Source organism: Chiloscyllium punctatum, chromosome 5 (assembly GCF_047496795.1).
Source record: "Chiloscyllium punctatum isolate Juve2018m chromosome 5, sChiPun1.3, whole genome shotgun sequence".
NCBI classification, from domain to species: Eukaryota; Metazoa; Chordata; class Chondrichthyes; order Orectolobiformes; family Hemiscylliidae; genus Chiloscyllium; species Chiloscyllium punctatum.
This window is the reverse complement of record NC_092743.1, coordinates 78,226,925-78,244,115: the sequence shown is the minus strand read 5'-3', so window position 1 is coordinate 78,244,115 and position 17,191 is coordinate 78,226,925. Positions and strand designations below refer to the sequence as shown.

The 17,191-nt window shown below is 42.8% G+C and overlaps 1 protein-coding gene across 2 annotated transcripts in view; it reads right to left on the bottom strand.

Annotated features, from left to right (window-relative positions):
* The window catches only part of lrp12 (low density lipoprotein receptor-related protein 12), a 69,604-nt gene that overhangs the window by 29,079 nt on the left and 23,334 nt on the right, over window positions 1-17,191 (bottom strand). For both annotated transcript variants that reach the window (XM_072570606.1, XM_072570604.1), the window contains one exon: window positions 13,180-13,315. In XM_072570606.1, the coding sequence (XP_072426707.1) occupies window positions 13,180-13,315 (136 nt within the window). The remainder of the gene's footprint in view (window positions 1-13,179; window positions 13,316-17,191) is intronic.

Here is a 17,191-nt window from a genome sequence, read left to right as displayed (position 1 = left end):
TAACTTACATACTTATCAACCTGAGCTACAAATCTTCTCAAAAAAATTTGTTTTTTAAAATATCTTCAGAATGTTTGAAGCATATAATAAGCTACCAGTCAGAATGGTATTTGGCTTAGAGGGAAACTTGAAGGTGGAGGCATTTCCATTTATCTACTTCCAAGTGGTAAAGTCTTGAGTTTGGAAGGGATGTCTGAGGAGCCTTGGTAAGTCATTGCAATATATTTTGTAGAAGCGTGAAGGGTATGAATGTTGAAGATAGTGAATATGATGCCAGTCGAATGAGCTGCTTTATTCTCGATGGTGCTGAGCTCGAGTGTTGCTGAAAGTGGGGAATATTCCATCATATGCCTGATTTGGTCTTTGTGGATGACAGTGAAAGGGAGAGTATTTTGCTACTGATTTCCTAGCTTCTTTGATACAGTGTTTACATGGTTGGTGCACTTTCTGCTTCACTTTCTGAGAAATCAGAAAATGGTGCTGAACATTGTTCATTCATTGGCAAAAATGACTTTATGCTGGTGGAAGCATCTCATGACGGTTGGCAACTGAATGGCATTGCTGAAACCCAAGTGTTGACATAAGAGAGGACTGCAGATGCTGGAGATCAGAGTCAAAGAGTGTGGTGCTGGAAAAGCGCAGCAAGTCAGGCAGCATCCGAGGAGCAGGAGAATTGATGTTTCGGGCATAAGCCCTTCATCAGGAATGAGGCTTGTGGGCTGGGGGGAGCTGAGATTTGAGGGAAGGTAGCTGAGAATGCGATAGGTTGATGAAGGTAGGGGAGAAAGTGGTAGTTTGGAAAGGAGGGTGGAGCAGATAGATGGGAAAGTTGATGGACAGGTCACGAAGGTGGTGCCATATTGGAGACTTGGGACAGGGATAATGTGGGGAAGGGGAAAAGAAGAAACTGGTGAAATCCACATTCATCCCGTGTGGTTGGAGGGTCCCAAGACGGAATATGAGGCGTTCTTCCTCCAGGTTTCAGGTGGTAAGCGTTTAGTGATGGAGGAGGGCCAGGATCTGCATGTCCTTGATGGAGAAGGAGTTGAAGTGGGCAGTGGAGTTGGTTGGTGCAGGTGTCCCAGAGATGTTCTCTGAAACAATCTACAAGTTGGCATCCTGTCTCCCTGATATAGAGGAGACCACAATTGGGTGCAACTTATACAGTAGATGACATTGGAGGAGGTACAGGCGAATTTCTGTCGGATGTAAAAGGACCTTTTGGGGCCTTGGATGGAGGTGAGGGGAGTGGTGTAGGCACCGGCTTTACACTTCCTGCAGTGGCAGGGGAAGGTGTTGGGAGTGGGGTGTGGGCTGGTGGGGGGTCATGGACCTGACGAGGAAGTCGTGGAGGGAATGGTCTCTCTGGAACACTGATAGGGATGGGGAGGAAGAAGATTTGGGAATAAGGAATGGGGTTTTTAACAGGTAGTAGGGTTGGATGAGGTCTAGTCTAGGTAGCTATGGGAGTCAGTGGGCTTGCAGTAAATGTCCGTGGTTAGTCGGTCGCTGGAGATGGAGAGGTCCAGGAAGGGGAGGGAGGAGTGCAAGGTGGTCCAGGTGAGTTTAAAAGGTTTTGGTGAAGGTGATGAACTGTTCAATCTCCTTGTGGGAACATGAGATAGCACCGATACAGTCACTGATGTAGTGGAGGAACAAGTGGGTGGTGGTGCCAGTGTAGCTGCAGAAGATGGACTGTTCCACATACCCAATAAAGAAGCAGACATAGCTGGGTCCCATGCAGGTGCCCATGGCTACCTCTTTGGTTTGGAGGAAGTGGGAGGATTGGAAGGAAAAGTTGTTGAGGGTGAAGGCCAGTTCAGCCAGGCGGATGAGCATGTGGGTGGAAGAGTACTGATTGGGTTGGCGTGAGAGGAAGAAACGGAGGGCTTGGAGGCCTTTGTTGTGGCAGATGGATGTGTACAGGGATGGATGTCCATGGTGAAGATGAGGCATTGGGGGCCAGGGAAATGAAAATCTTGGAGGAGGCAAAGGGTGTGGGTGATGTCCTGAACGTAGGTGGGGAGTTCCTGGACTAAGAGGGACAGGAAGGTATCAAGATATGCAGAGATGAGTTCAGTGGAACAGGAGCAGGCTGAGGCAATGGGTTGACCAGGAAGATCAGGCTTGTGAATCTTAGGAAGGAGGTAGAAACGGGCAGCGCAGGGTTCACGGACATTAAGGTTGGAGTCTGTGGATGGGAGATCCCCAGAGGTGATGAGGCTGTGGACGGTCTGGGAGTTGATGGTTTGGTGACGAGAGGGGAGGTTGTGGTCAAGGGGCCAGTAGGAGGTGTCTGTGAGTTGGCACCTGGCTTCAGTGATGCAGATGCCAGTGTGCCAAACTACAACTGTGCACCCCCCCCCCCACCCCCCGCCCCCCCCCCCCCACCCCCCCCCCCCCCACCCCCCGCCCCCCCCCCCCCCACCCCCCCACCCCCACCCCCGCCCCCCCCCCCCCCACCCCCGCCCCCCCCCCCCCACCCCCCGCCCCCCCCCCCCACCCCCGCCCCCCCCCCCCCACCACCACCCCCCCCCCCCCCCCTCTTTGGTCCAACCCTGTGTGAAAATGTTGCCCGTCAGGTCTCTTTTAAATCTTTCTCCTGAAAAATATGCTCTCTAGTTTTTAAACACCCCTATCCTACAAAAGCAACCATTGCTATTCACCTTATCTATGCCTATGATTTATAAACCGCTAAGGTCATCCCTCAATCTCCTACACTGCGGTGATAAAGTCCCAACCTATCCAGCGTTCCCACATGACTCAAACCCTCTCGTCCTGGTAATATCCTTGTACATCTTTTCTGCACCCTCTCCAATTTAATAGTATCCTTCCTTAAGCAGGGTGGCCAGAACTGTACACAGTACTCCAAAAGTAGCCTTACCAAATTCATGTGTAACTGCAACATGATGCCTAACTCCTATACTAACTGGTCTGAGCAACGAAGCCAATCGTGCCAAATGTCCTCTTTACCATCCTGTCTACGTTTGATGTAACTTTCAAAAACAATGTACCTGAATGCCTAGGTCGCTCTGTTTGGTAACACTCCCTAGGGCCCTATCATTAACTGTATAAGTCCGGCCTTTGTCTGTCTTACCAAAATGCAACACCTCACATTCATCCAAATTAAACTCATCTGCCATTCACCAGCCCATTTACCCAATTGTTCAAGATCCCTTTGTAATTTTAGATAACCTGTCCACTATACCTCCAATTTTGGTGCCATCTGCAAACTTACTAATCATGCTTCCTAAATTCTCATGCAACTTTTTTATATAAATGACAAACTGAGACTAGTTTTTAATTCCAGATTTTGATTAGTTCAATTTAAATTTCACCAGCTATTGCCGTGGGATTTGAACTCACATTCCCAGAATACAAGTCTCGGGCACTGAATCCTAGCCCTTTTAATCCTGTACCGTTATGCCATCACCTCACCCTAACTTCATTAGTGACAAAGAAAATAGCTGGATTTTAAGACTGTCACAAGTCACAATTATTGTGATGGTTGCACACTGATTTGTTTGAGCATGTATAGCTTTGCTGCATTTGTAGCACCTAGCAAATCAATGAAAAGAAATAAGTTTTTAAAAAAGTCAAAAAACTAGCAAATTATTGTCCTGTATTCACTGCCTCAACCATCTGTAGTTGAATGACTAATTCCAGAGAATTATAAACTTGGTTTGGCTTCAATTCATTTTGGCATTTGTATAGTTATTTATATGGTTATTTGTACAGTTATAAAATTATAAGTTATTTTAAATATGTCAAGTAGTAAGTTTACTTAACAATTTATTTAACAGTGAAACCAAGAAAAGGTGTTCTAAAGATTTGATATTAAACTAATTTGTTGATACATTTTCTGATATTCTTAACTATTTCAGTGGAGAGAGATGTCTTTAAGGGAGTTAATAAGATCATAAGTAGTAGAAACAGAAGTAGGCCATTCAGCCCCTCCAGCCTTCCACCTTTCAATAAGAAGATGGCTGATCTGACATTCTCACATCTACTTTCCTGTCTTTTCCCTGTAACAATGCATAAACCTCAGAGGCCTTTTCTCATCAGTCTTACACTGGTGCCCCTTCAGTCTGAGACAATGCCTTCCGGTCTTAGACTCTCATGAGGGAGAACATCCTCTCTGTAGTCATCCTATCAAGTCCCTTAAGAATCCTATCACAAGGCCTGGGATGGAGTGGACGGAATGGATGGACAACTGTAACTAAGGTTAAAGAATGTGTTATTTTTTCATAGTTTTATATCACTTCCTTTTGGAATACTGTGGCAAATTGGAGAGATGTGCAAGTTGATGAGGCCCAGCAGATGTAGAGAGTAAGAGTTGGAAGAAATGCAGTCTCTCATTCTATCAATTAAGGCTAAAACATACAGGTGGAGGTCAGTGGTTGAATGGCAACTTTAGCAATCTAAAAAGAAGCTTGGGTGGAGAGGCAGCATGCAACAGTGGCATGCCTGAGTGCTTTGGAGACTGGTTGGCACTGGTGCATTATTTTGACCAAGGTAACAATTTAGTTTTAAACTCATTTTGAACATTTCATTTTGCTACAGTTCAACATTTAAGGGGTTTATATTTTAATTTAGTTTAATTTGATTTAATTGGCTTAATTAAATGTTTATTAAAAGTATAAAAAGTATAAATCTGTTAAAAGAGTATAGTGAAGTCAGGAGACAAAATCATAATATTTCACTGCGAATAAATCTATGGCAAACAAAGATTAGTCCTTAAAAATCCAAAGAACTGCAGATGCTATAAATCAAAAACAAAACAGATTGCTGGAAAAGCTCAGCATGTCTGGCAGCCCCCAGAGCTAATGCTTTAGGACAAAGGACCCTTCCTCAGTGTGGAAAGGTCTTTTGATCCAAAATGTTAACCGTTTCTCTCCACAGATGCTGCAAGACCTGCTGAGCTTTTCTAGCAAAGACTAGTCCTGGTTTCTTCCTTCACCAACTGTCTGTATATCAGAATTTTATAATCTTATTATTACTTTCAACCTTTGTAAGCATCCTCATAAGATGTCAATCAGAATTCAGAGCTTCAGTCTCCTTTAGCCATGGACATCGACAGTGAATTTCCTCACACTGAGGCAGAAATTAGATTAGATTAGAGATAATTCTCTCACAAATTAGCAAATCCAGTTCTGAAGAACAGTCAGATTGAACTTGAAGCCTTAACTGTTTCTCTCTCCACAGATGCTGTTAGACTTGAGTTTCTCCAGCACGTTGTTTTATCATTTATAAATAGAATTTTGCTTTGCGTCCCTTCCTTTCCTTGACTTTGTGCTTCATACTTTGAAGAACAAAGATGTAAACAATTTGCTCAAGTTTATGTATAGTTCCAGGTTGTACAAGGGATACAGGCTTCCCTGCTCAACGCGTTGTACGACTGTAAACCTGCTTTCCTTTTTTCCTAGTAAGAACCTCATCCTGGGATTCAGAACACAGATGAAAAGAAAATAATTCCCCCAGCCATGTCCGCAGTTAAAAAAATAAGTCAGGTTGAGAAAATGGTGGTGGAGGGAGAGGAATTACCCCATCATATACTGCATGGCTTAATTCAGCTCCAACAGAGCCTAACCCAGCTTAGATTGCTTTAGTATCATGCCTATTTGCTCCATATAGACAAAGCCACATTGAAATGTGAGGCCAATGATGCAATGGAAACAAATCCTTAACAGATATAAAGCAAAAACATACTGCTCAACATCTATATTTAGGATTGATCTTCAACAGCTTATTCAATTTTTCGCAGTGTCATCTGTGGTAAGGATCATGGATGGAAATGAAAACCTGCAGGAACAGAAATTCCCTTTCTCTTCAACCACTTTCCTCCATCAATCATCCAAATATTGCAGCTGGCAACATGGAAGGCTAAAACTGTTCTTCACACAAAATAGAAAGGGGGATTTTTTTGACATTAACATTTTGACTAACTTGATTTGCCACCTGGTCCCTGAAAAAGATCATTTTTTGCTGAATAAGTCTGTCCAACTTTGATGGCAGATATGGTCATGCTGCAAAATTCAATATCGTATTATGCCACACAACATGTACAGCCAGCACATAAAAATGAAAGTTTTTATATGTTGTGCCTGGTTAGTGCCTTTACTGCAGGAGAATTTGAACTTTATAGATCCAAGGTCATTTAACACTGTACCAAAGATCTATGCCCCTCAACAAACAAACCCTTTTAATTTCGCCTGCATAACAATGCTAAATAGTTTACAATGACAGTATTATCTCAAAGCCATTGCTGAATTGAAAAGAAACATGTGACTATGCTAAATTTATAAACAGCAGATAAATAATCACAGAATATTAGACAACAGCTAATCTTCCACTACCATGATAAAATCAGAAAATTCTACAGTGCAAAATGTCACTCAGCTCAGCATGCTTCTTCCAGCTCTTTGAATATGCTATCCAATTAATTGTTACCCTGCTCATTCCCAAGAGCCCACAAATTTTCTTCCCTTCAAGTAATAATTTAACTGCTTGTTTATAGTTAGTACTAACTGTACTTCCACCAATTCATAACTACAGGCAGTCTGAGTCGCAAATGAGTCCCAAATGAGAATTTGTTCGCAAGTCGCTTTGTCTCCAAGTTGGAACATGACAGGACAATGTAAAACAACCAATGCTTGTATATCAGGTCACAGAGTCATAGAGATGTACAGCATGGAAACAGACCCCTCAGTCCAACCCGTCCATGTCGACCAGATATCCCAACCTAATCTAGTCTGACATGCCAGCACCCGGCCCATATCCCTCCAAACCCTTCCTATTCATATACCCATCCAAATGCCTCTTAAATGTTGCAATTGTACAGCCTCCACCACATCCTCTGGCAGCTATTCCAAACACGAACCACCCTCTGCGTGAAAAAGTTGCCCCTTAGGTGTCATTAATATCTTTCCCCTCTCACCCTAAACCTATGCCCTCTAGTTCTGGACTCCCCTACCCCAGGGAAAAGAGTTTGTCTATTTATCCTATTCAGGCCCCTCATAATTTTGTAAACCTCTATAAAGGTCACTCCTCAGCTTCCGACACTCCAGGAAAAACAGCCCCAGCCTGTTCAGCTTGCTCCCTGTAGCTCAGATCCTCCAACCCTGGCAACATCCTTGTAAATCTTTTCTGAACCCTTTCAAGTTTCACAACATCTTTCTGATAGGAAGGAGACCAGAATTGCACACAATATTCCAACAGTGGCCTTACCAATGTCCCATACAGTTGCAACATGAGCTCCCAACTTCTGTACTCAATACTCTGACCAATAAAGGAAAGCATACCAAACGCCTTCTTCACTATCCTATCTACCTGCGACTCCACTTTCAAAGAGCTATGAACCTGCACTCCAAGGTCTCTTTGTTCAGCAACACTCCCTAGGACCATACCATTAAGTGTAGAAGTCCTGCTAAGATTTGCTTTCCCAAAATGCAGCACCTCGCATTTATCTGAATTAAACTCCACCTGCCACTTCTCAGCCCATTGGCCCATCTGGTCCAGATCCTGTTGCAATCTGAGGTAACCCTCTTTGCTGTCCACTACACCTCCAATTTTGGTGTCATCTGCAAACTTACTAACTGTACCTCTTATGCTCGCATCCAAGTCATTCATGTAAATGACAAAAAGTAGTGGACCCAGCACCGATCCTTGAGGCACTCCACTGGTCACAGGCCTCCTGTCGGGAAAACAACCCTCCACCACCACCCTCTGTCTTCTACCTTTAGCCAGTTCTGTACCCAAATGGCTAGTTCTCCCTGTATTCCATGAGATCTAACCTTGCTAATCAGTCTCCCATGGGGAACCTTGTCAAACGCCTTACTGAAGTCCATATGGATCACATCTATTGCTCTGCCCTCATCAATCTTCTTTATTACTTCCTCAAAAAACTCAACCAAGTTTGTGAGACATGATTTCCCACACACAAAGCCATGTTGACTATCCCTAATCAGTTCTTGCCTTTCCAAATACTTGTACATCCTGTCCCTCAGGATTCCCTCCAACAATTTGCCCACCACCAAGGTCAGGCTCACCGGTCTATAGTTCCCTGGCTTGTCTTTACTGCCCTTCTTAAACAGTGGCACCACGTTTGCCAACCTCCAGTCTTCCTGCACCTCACCTGTGACTATCGATGATACGAATATCTCAGCAAGAGGCCCAACAATCACTTCCCTAGCTTCCCACAGAGTTCTCCGGCACACCTGATCAGGTCTTGGGGATTAATCCACTTTTAACTGTTTCAGGACATCCAGCACTTCCTCCTCTGTAATATGGATATTCTGCAACATGTCACCATCTATTTCCCTACAGTCTATATCTTCCATATCCTTTTTCACAGTAAATATTGATGCAAAATATTCATTTAGTATCTGCCCCATTTTCTGTGGCTCCACACAAAGGCCACCTTGCTGATCTTTGAGGGGCCCTATTCTCTCCCTAGTTACCCTTTTGTCCTTAATATATTTGTAAAAACCCTTTGGATTCTCCTTAATTCTATTTGCCAAAGCTATCTCATGTCCCTGCTTTGCCCTCCTAATTTCCCTCTTAAGTATACTCCTACTTCCTTTATACTCTTCTAAGGATTCACTCGATCTATCCTGTCTATACCTAACATATGCTTCCTTCTTTTTCTTAACCAAACTCACAATTTCTTTAGTCATCTAGCATTCTCTATACCTACCAGCCTTCCCTTTCACCCTGACAGAAATATACTTTCTTGTTACCTCATTTCTGAAGGCTTCCCATTTTCCAGCCGTCCCTTTACCTGCGAACATCTACCTCCAACCTGCTTTCGAAAGTTCTTGCCTAATACCGTCAAAATTGGCCTTTCTGCAATTTAGAACTTCAACTTTTAGATCTGGTCTATCCTTTTCCATCACTATTTAAAAACGAATAGTATTATGGTCGCTGGCCCCAAAGTGCTCCCCCACTGACACCTCAGTCACTTGCCCTGCCTTATTTCCCAAGAGTAGGCCAAGTTTTGCACCTTCTGTAGTAGGTACATCCACATACTGAAATCAGAAAATTGTCTTGTACACACTTAAGAAATTCCTCTCCATCTAAACCTTTAACACTATGGCAGTCCCAGTCGATGTTTGGAAAGTTAAAATCCCCTATTATTCTTACAGATAGCTGAGATCTCCTTACAAATATGTTTCTCAATTTCCCTCTGATTATTGGGGGGTCTATAATACAATCCCAATAAGGTGATCATCCCTTTCTTATTTCTCAGTTCCACCCAAATAACTTTCCTGGATGTATTTCCAGGAATATCCTCCCTCAGCACAGCTATCCCTTATCAAAAGTGCCACTCCCCCTCCTCTCTTGCCTCCCTTTCTATCCTTCCCATCCCTGAGTCATCTGCCCGTAATTGCTATGATATCCCAGTCCCATGTTCCTAACCATGCCCTGAGTTCATCTGCCTTCCCTGTTAGGCCCCTTGCATTGAAATAAGTGCAGTTTAATTTATTAGTCCTACCTTGTTCCCGCCTGCCCTGACAGTTTGACTCACTTCTGTTCTCAGCTGTACCAGTCTCAGATCAATCTCTTTCCTCACTATCTCCATGGGTCCCACCCTCCCCACCTTACTAGTTTAAATCTTTCCAAGCAGTTCTTGCAAATTTCCCTGCCAGTATATTAGTCCCCTTCCAATTTAGGTGCAATTTGTCCTTCTTATACGGGTCACTTCTACCCCAAAAGAGATTCCAATGATCCAAAAATGTGAATCCTTCCCCCATACATCAGCTCCTCAGCCATGCATTCATTTGCTCTATCCTCCTATTCCTGCCCTCATTAGCTTGTAGCACTGGGAGTAATCCAGATATTACTACCCTCCTCTTTAAATTTCTGCCTAACTGTCTGTAATCTCCCTTCAGAATCTCAACCTTTCCCTTCCAATGACGTTGGTTCCAATATGGACAATGACCTCCTGCTGGCCCCTCTCCCCTGTGAGAACATCTGCACCCTCTGAGACATCCTTGATCCTGGCACCAGGGAAACAACACACCATTCTGATTTTTCTCTGCTGGCCACAGAAACATCTGTCTGTACCTCGGACTACAGAATCCTGTAACACAATTGATCTCTTGGAAGCCGACATTGCATTAGAGCCAGTCTCAATACCAGAAACTTGGTTGTTCGTGCTACATTCCCCTGAGAATCCATCACCCCCTTCATTTTCCAAAACAGCATACCTGTTTGGAATGGGTACATCCACAAAAGACTCCTGCCCTAGGTGCCGACCTCTCTCACCTTTCCTGGAGTTAACCCATCTGTGTGACTGTATCTGAGACATCCCCCCCTTCCTATCACTGCCATCTATCACATACTGTTGCTGTTGCAAATTCCTCATTACTTCTATCTGTCTCTCCAACCAATCCACTCGATCTGATAAGATTCGCATCCAACAGCATTTATGGCAGATATAATCCGCAGTAACCCTTAAACTCTCTTTAAACTCCCACATCTGACAAAAAGTACATATCACTGCAAAGGCCATTTTTGCTCCTTCACAATCTACAGACCCAGAAAATAACACTGTCTTGTTCCTCTACAAACACTGCCCCAGGTTAAATTAATAGCTATGGCTTATATTTTAAGTTTAATCAAGAGATTTATCTCCAAAAACAAGAAAGAATCTACTACACTCACTACTGAAGCCTTTCTCTTTGACAGACTTGAAACAACAATTAACTGATCTGATTCTGTGCTGTGAACTTCGCCCAACAGTTCCTCCAAGATTAGTTGTGAATTTCACTGTTTGTTAATTTTCCCAGATGCACGCTGATGTCCAACGATACTGTGCAGGCAGTAACTGTGCAGGTTCTCTCTCTCTCTCCTGCACTGTCCTCACCATGTGCTTCCTTTGTCTGCTCTTCTCCCTTTTAAAACTGCTGTTGTTTTGACTTTTATTTTTCCAAAGTTCCAAAACAATGCAACAGCATATAAAACAGTAATTGTTGCTCCTGGAATTCAAGGAAATCACCTCCAACACCTAAAATACCTCAAAAAAAGGAGCTCTTACAGCCAGAAATTTTTCCTGTCCTTCAACTTGGATTACCCAGAATCCTCTGGTCCTTAAAATTACACCCGATATGGATTAGTGTTTGTAAGTATGAGTATTCATAAAGCAAACACTTGTCAATCAAGGACCCAGTCTATCAATTTTAATATTTATTCTTTCGCAAGAAAAAACATGTGCATCTACTGAACCATAAGTATCTGAGTGACAATAATAATTTCACAATCACATGGTTACTTCCAGTTCTGGACTTGCTTATTAAGTGAATTTAGATTCCCCAGCTGTCATCGTGGGAGTTGAACTTATAATCAGGGCACTAGCCTGGACTGTTGGATTATTAGTGACGTTACTACTATGACACAGACTCCCTCAATTCTCTACTCCTACCTCAGTTTCTTTTGTCAATTGCCAATGATCTGTACTGCCTCATTGTTTTCACTGTTAGGAGGGTTAGCAGTTTCATCAGATTTATTCTTTCATGATTATGAAAGACTTAAATTTCCCCTTCACCTTCACAGCTTCAATAGCAACTTCAGTTCTCCAGTCTCACCACATGACTGAAACCCTACACCCTTGGTACCATTGATGTACACTTTACCCCAAGGCCTGGCTACCCTTCCTTGAATGTTGTGCTCCAGCTGGGGCCTAACCAAAGATTTATAAAGGTTTTGTACAGCTGATTCCTGATGGAAGTGTACTCTGAATTTTGAGTAAAAATAGGATAAAATTTAACAGTAGTGGCAACTCCATATAACCAGACAACAGGAGGGGTGCGTCAAAGATTTGAGAATTTGTTCAAGATCCAGCAGGTTAATAAAAAACACATATTAGCCACATACATTCTATTGTTAAAAGAGCAGGTCGGAGGCTGGGAATTCAGTGATGAATAACTCACCCTTTGTCTCCCAACTGCCTATCCACAAACTACAATGCACAAGGAGTATGATGTAATGATTGCCACCTCCTTGGATGTGCGCAGCCCAAATAACACTCAAGCTCAACAACATCCAGAAAAAAGCAGACTGCTACACAGATGCTCCATCCATCATCTTCAGCATTCATTCCCTCCATCAACAGAGCACAATGGCAACAATGTAATCTCTACCATTTAGAAAGACAAGGGTAGCAAACATATGGGAATATGACCTACAAGCACCACTCCAAGTCACTCACAGACTGACTTGGAATTCCTATTGCTGGGTCCTCCCTAACAGTAGGGCTGCAGCAATTCAAGAAAGCAACTTACCACCACTTGCTCTAGGATAAATACAGATGGGAAACAAATGCTGCCAGAGCCCAAATCCATAGACAATTTGTTTTGAAATACAAGAGTGACTTAAAGGGCTGTTAAACAAATTGGTATATAATCACAATACGGTTTGCAAATTAAGACTAGCGGCAGTTTATAAGAAACATATTGTCCGAATGCTGTTGGTTTAGACCTGGCGATGCTTGGCTTTTGAGCAGGGAATTGGTAGCTGAGTTTAAGTCAGGTTCTGTGAAATGGTGCGATCTTGCAAAAGGAACAATTCGGAATATTAATGAGAGACATTCACACCATCAGTCCAGTGAACTGGATAGCAAATAAAATGTTCAGCTGCATTATGCATAATGCAAGATATAAATCAAGAAGGGACTTTAAAAATGTACAATCATGGACAAGACTATGTTTTGTTCAACTCAGCTTCCAAGTTGTTTGGTAAAATTGCCCATCAACGGATGTCTCCTCTTTGTTGCACACTAATATTTCTCAGTATTAATTTTAATAACTCTTTATCTCCCTTAAGCAGTTTATTATTTTGAATATAGACACTGAATTTTGGTCACTGAGAACAAACCTTTAAAGCTACCCTTTAATCTGTTCTCATTCAACGGCTGCAACCATTCACTTCCAGCAGAAGTCCCTGCACTTCTAGCAAGAATACAAATGATTTATTTTTTCATTGACAGTTGTGTTGCCTTCTACGCAATTGCACTAACATGTTTGAGAGGTTCGAACCCAAGATCCACTGACCTGATTGATAACATATCATGCATTCTTTACTTATCAGGGTCATTCAGCACCAGCCAATTTTCCTTCCACATCTGTGCTGGATAGTACACATGGGACAAGTAAGCTATTGCATTACACTGTTCGAACTTACCTGATGGTGATGACTTCCTCCCGGTGAGCCTGTATGTGCCAGCTACAATTAACTCGGGTTTGATAGTTAAAGGGCCAGCCTGGACTTGTAATTATTCCACTTGGCGCACTGAGCTGTTCTGGTGTATCACCACATGCTAACAGAAAGAGATGTTGGATAATTAATACAGTAAGTACACGTAACATTGCGTCTGTGCAAGTGTAACAAGAGGAAAAGAAAAATATCAATAAACATCACAACTTCAAATACACACAACCCCTTTAAAAATGGAAAAGCTTCCACAGAGACACAAACAAAAATTAGACACTGATCCAAAGAGACAAAAAAAAAGACATTAAGGAGTTTTCAAAACTAGAGACAGTGGAATAAGCAGGAAGGGTGCTGCTGCAAGGAACTCCCTCTCTCACATTCTCTGGGAAAGCGTTCACACTATCCTTCAACTGTACATACCAAAGCTCCCTCCCTCCTGTCCATCTACACACAACATTCCTCTCTTTTATGCAGTAAAGTGAATTATGTGCAAACGTTCCCTGCATTCTTAAATGCAAAATTACACGCATTCTACTTCTTCATGTGAATAAAAAATTCTCCCATCGAATTTGAACAGTACAGAAGGAGGCAATTTGACCCACCTTGTCTGTATCAGGTCTCTAAACAGCTCCCCAGCTAGTCCCACTCTACAGGCCTATCCATATAGCCCTCTCAATTAATCACTTTCAAATATATATCTAGCTCTCTTTTGAAACGTCATATGGAATCTACCTCACTCACTCTCCCAGACAGCACATTCTAAATCATAACTCCTGAGTAAAGAAGTTTCCAATCTCATCACTAGCTCTCTTACCGACAATCTTTAAATTGTGACCCCTAGTTACTGATGTACAACAACTGGAAACAGAATACCCTTCTTTACCCTGTCAAAATTGTTCATAATTTTGAACACCTCAATAAGGTCACCTCAACCTTCCCTACTCCAAAGAGACTAAGCCATTTGTCTAAACACCTTGTATCTAAAATGTGTCAATCACAGAACACTGAACATTACAGCGCAATACAGGCCCTTCAGCCCTTGATGTTGCGCCGACCTGTGAAACCAATCTGAAGCCCTTCTAATCTACACTATTCCATTTTCGTCCATATGTCTATCCAATGACCATTTAAATGCCTTTAAAGTTGGTGAGTCCACTACTGTTGCAGTAGTGCATTCCATGCCCCTACTACTGAGTAAAGAAACTATCTCTGTTGTCTGTCTTATATCTATCACCCCTCAAATTAAAGTTATGCCCCCTCATGCTAACTATCACTATTAGAAGAAAAAGGCTCTCACTATCCACCCTATCTAATCCTCTGATTATCTTCTATGTCTCAATTAAGTCACATCTCAACTTTCTTCACTCCAATGAAAATAGTCTTAAGTCCCTCAGCCTTTCCTCATTAGGACCTTCCCTCCATACCAGACAACAACCTAATAAGTCTCCTTGGAACCCTTTTCAAAGCTCCAAATCCTTCCTATAATGCGGTGACCAGAACTGTACTCAATACTCCAAGTGTGACTGCACCAGAGTTTTGTATAGCTGCATGACCTCATGGTTCCAAAATTCAATCTCCCGAACAATAAAAGCTAACACACCGTATGCCTTCTTAACAACCGTAATAACCTGGGTGGCAACTTTCAGGGATCTATGTACATGGACACAGAGATCCCTCTGCTCATCTACACTACCAAACATCTTACCATTAGCCCAGTACTCTGCATTCCTGTTGCACCTTCCAAAGTGAATCACCTCATACTTTTCTACATTAAACTCCATTTGCCTCCTGCCAGCCTAGCTCTGCAGCTGATCTAGGTTCCTCTGTAACCTACAACATTCTTCTGCACTATCTACAACTCTACTGACCTTAATGGCATCTGCAAATTTACTAACTCATCTTTCTACGTCCTTGCCCACGTTGCTTATAAAAATGACAAACAGCAGTGGACCCAAAACAGATCCGTGCGGTACACCATTCGTAACTGAACTCCAGGATGAACATTTCCCATCAACCATCACCCTCTGTCTCCTTTCAGTTAGCCAATTTCTAATCAAAACTGCTAAATCACCCTCAAACCCATGCCTCCATATTTTGTGCAATTGCCGACCATGGGGAACCTTATCAAGCGCCTTACTGAAATCCATAAACACCACAACTGCTTTACCATCATCCACCTGTTTGGGAACATTCTCAAAGAACTCAATAAGGCTTGTGAGGTATGACCTACCATTCACAAAACTGACTGGCTATCCCTAATCAACTTAATTCTTTCTAGGTGATCCTCGCATCATTCTTGTAAAATATCCTTTAAACTTTCTCCAAGGCTTTAACACACTTCCTTAAATAAGGTGCCCAGAACTGAGTACAACATTCTAAATGTGGTCTGTCCAAAGATTTGTAAAGGTGTTGCACCATTTCCTTGCTTTTATAATCTCTGCCTCTATTTATAACCCCATGTACACAAACAAAAGTACCCTTCCCCGATTTGCATGTACGCATTCCCTCCTTCAACCTTCACGTACACACACACACACGTGTGTTTATGCTTGTAAGAGAGTGTGAGATAGACGTGCAAGGGAGGATTAGGCTGTATATGTGTGCATGGGAGGGAGTTCATATGTGCATTTGTAAATAAAGGAGGAAAGGAAGGAAGGGAGGGAGGGTGGGTCAGCTTTTGGATGCGCATATGTATAGGGTGGAGAGCTGAAGGGAGAGAGTGAGGGAGGTGGAGAGTGAGTGAATATACTGATGCATATGCATATATGGTGTGTGGGGGAGACGACTGAGAGCATGAGATAGAGACAGAGAAGAAGGGTTTATTCGCGCAGGCATATGAGGGAGAACATCTGTACATGCATTAGGTGAAGGGAATGGAGATGGGGAGGGAGGAGATTATATGACGGAGGGGTCACTTGGGACATCAAGGCATACAAAATGATGGACTAAGTGCTGTAAAATGGAATGCCTTGACTTGTGCAGATGCAATCAGCTAAAGGGCCCTTTTCTGAGTCATAGGCATCTACAGGGAGTGAGTGCCTCTGTGCATGTGTGAAGGAGATCAAAGCATATGCTTGAGAGATGGAGACAGACAATAGTTGGGTGCATTTGTACATGAACGCATGGGTTGATAAGGGAATGTGGGTGCATTTCTCCAGGGTGCACATGTACATGTGTGCATTCAAGAGAAGGTCATGGGTAAATGTGTGAAAGAGGGAGAGAGGGGAAAGGGAGGTCAGCCTGTGGATGCATGTGTTTAGGGTGGGGAGTTGAAGACTGAACATGAAGAAGGTGGCGAGGGATTGAGTATGTGGGTATGTATGCACAAGAGAGAAGGAGTGTTTGCTTGGGCAAGGGATGTGGAGAGACAGTGTATATGCTTGAGGTAGGGAATGTGTATGCATATGCAGGAGGAGGAGAACCAGTACGTAGAGATTGGAGTCATACATATGTAGTGGTGGAAGGGGTTGTGTGCGCACAGGTACATGCTCAAGAGGGAGGGGAAGGAAGTGTGTGACTGCAGCAGGGAGGGCAGTGGGTCGTGTTTGACTGTTTTCTCAATGAGCAGCTGAGGGAAATTATCACTGATCCAAACTGAATGTTACCCAGTTTCACATATTTCCAAACTTCCAAATTCAATCAAAAAGGATGTGAATATAAACTGCGCAGCAAAAGGTTCCTGCATTCACAGAGAAAGGGAAGAGCTGAGAATGGACACTTATGCACCAAGAACAGGATTGCACAGTTTCTGTGATTCCGATGGGCTAGGCAAAGTTATATCAAGTAATGACTGGACAGCAGAGTACAGTAGTTGGAGGATTCATTAAAAGATATTAAGTGACCATAGGAATCCCAAAGAGATAACGTACTGTAGGAAAGTTACAATGGCATACACAGAATCAGAGAATGGTTAAAGTGCAGGAGCCAACCTTGGAGTCAGCAAATTGGGTGATCAGGTGTTTACTGGAAAGCAGAAAATTCT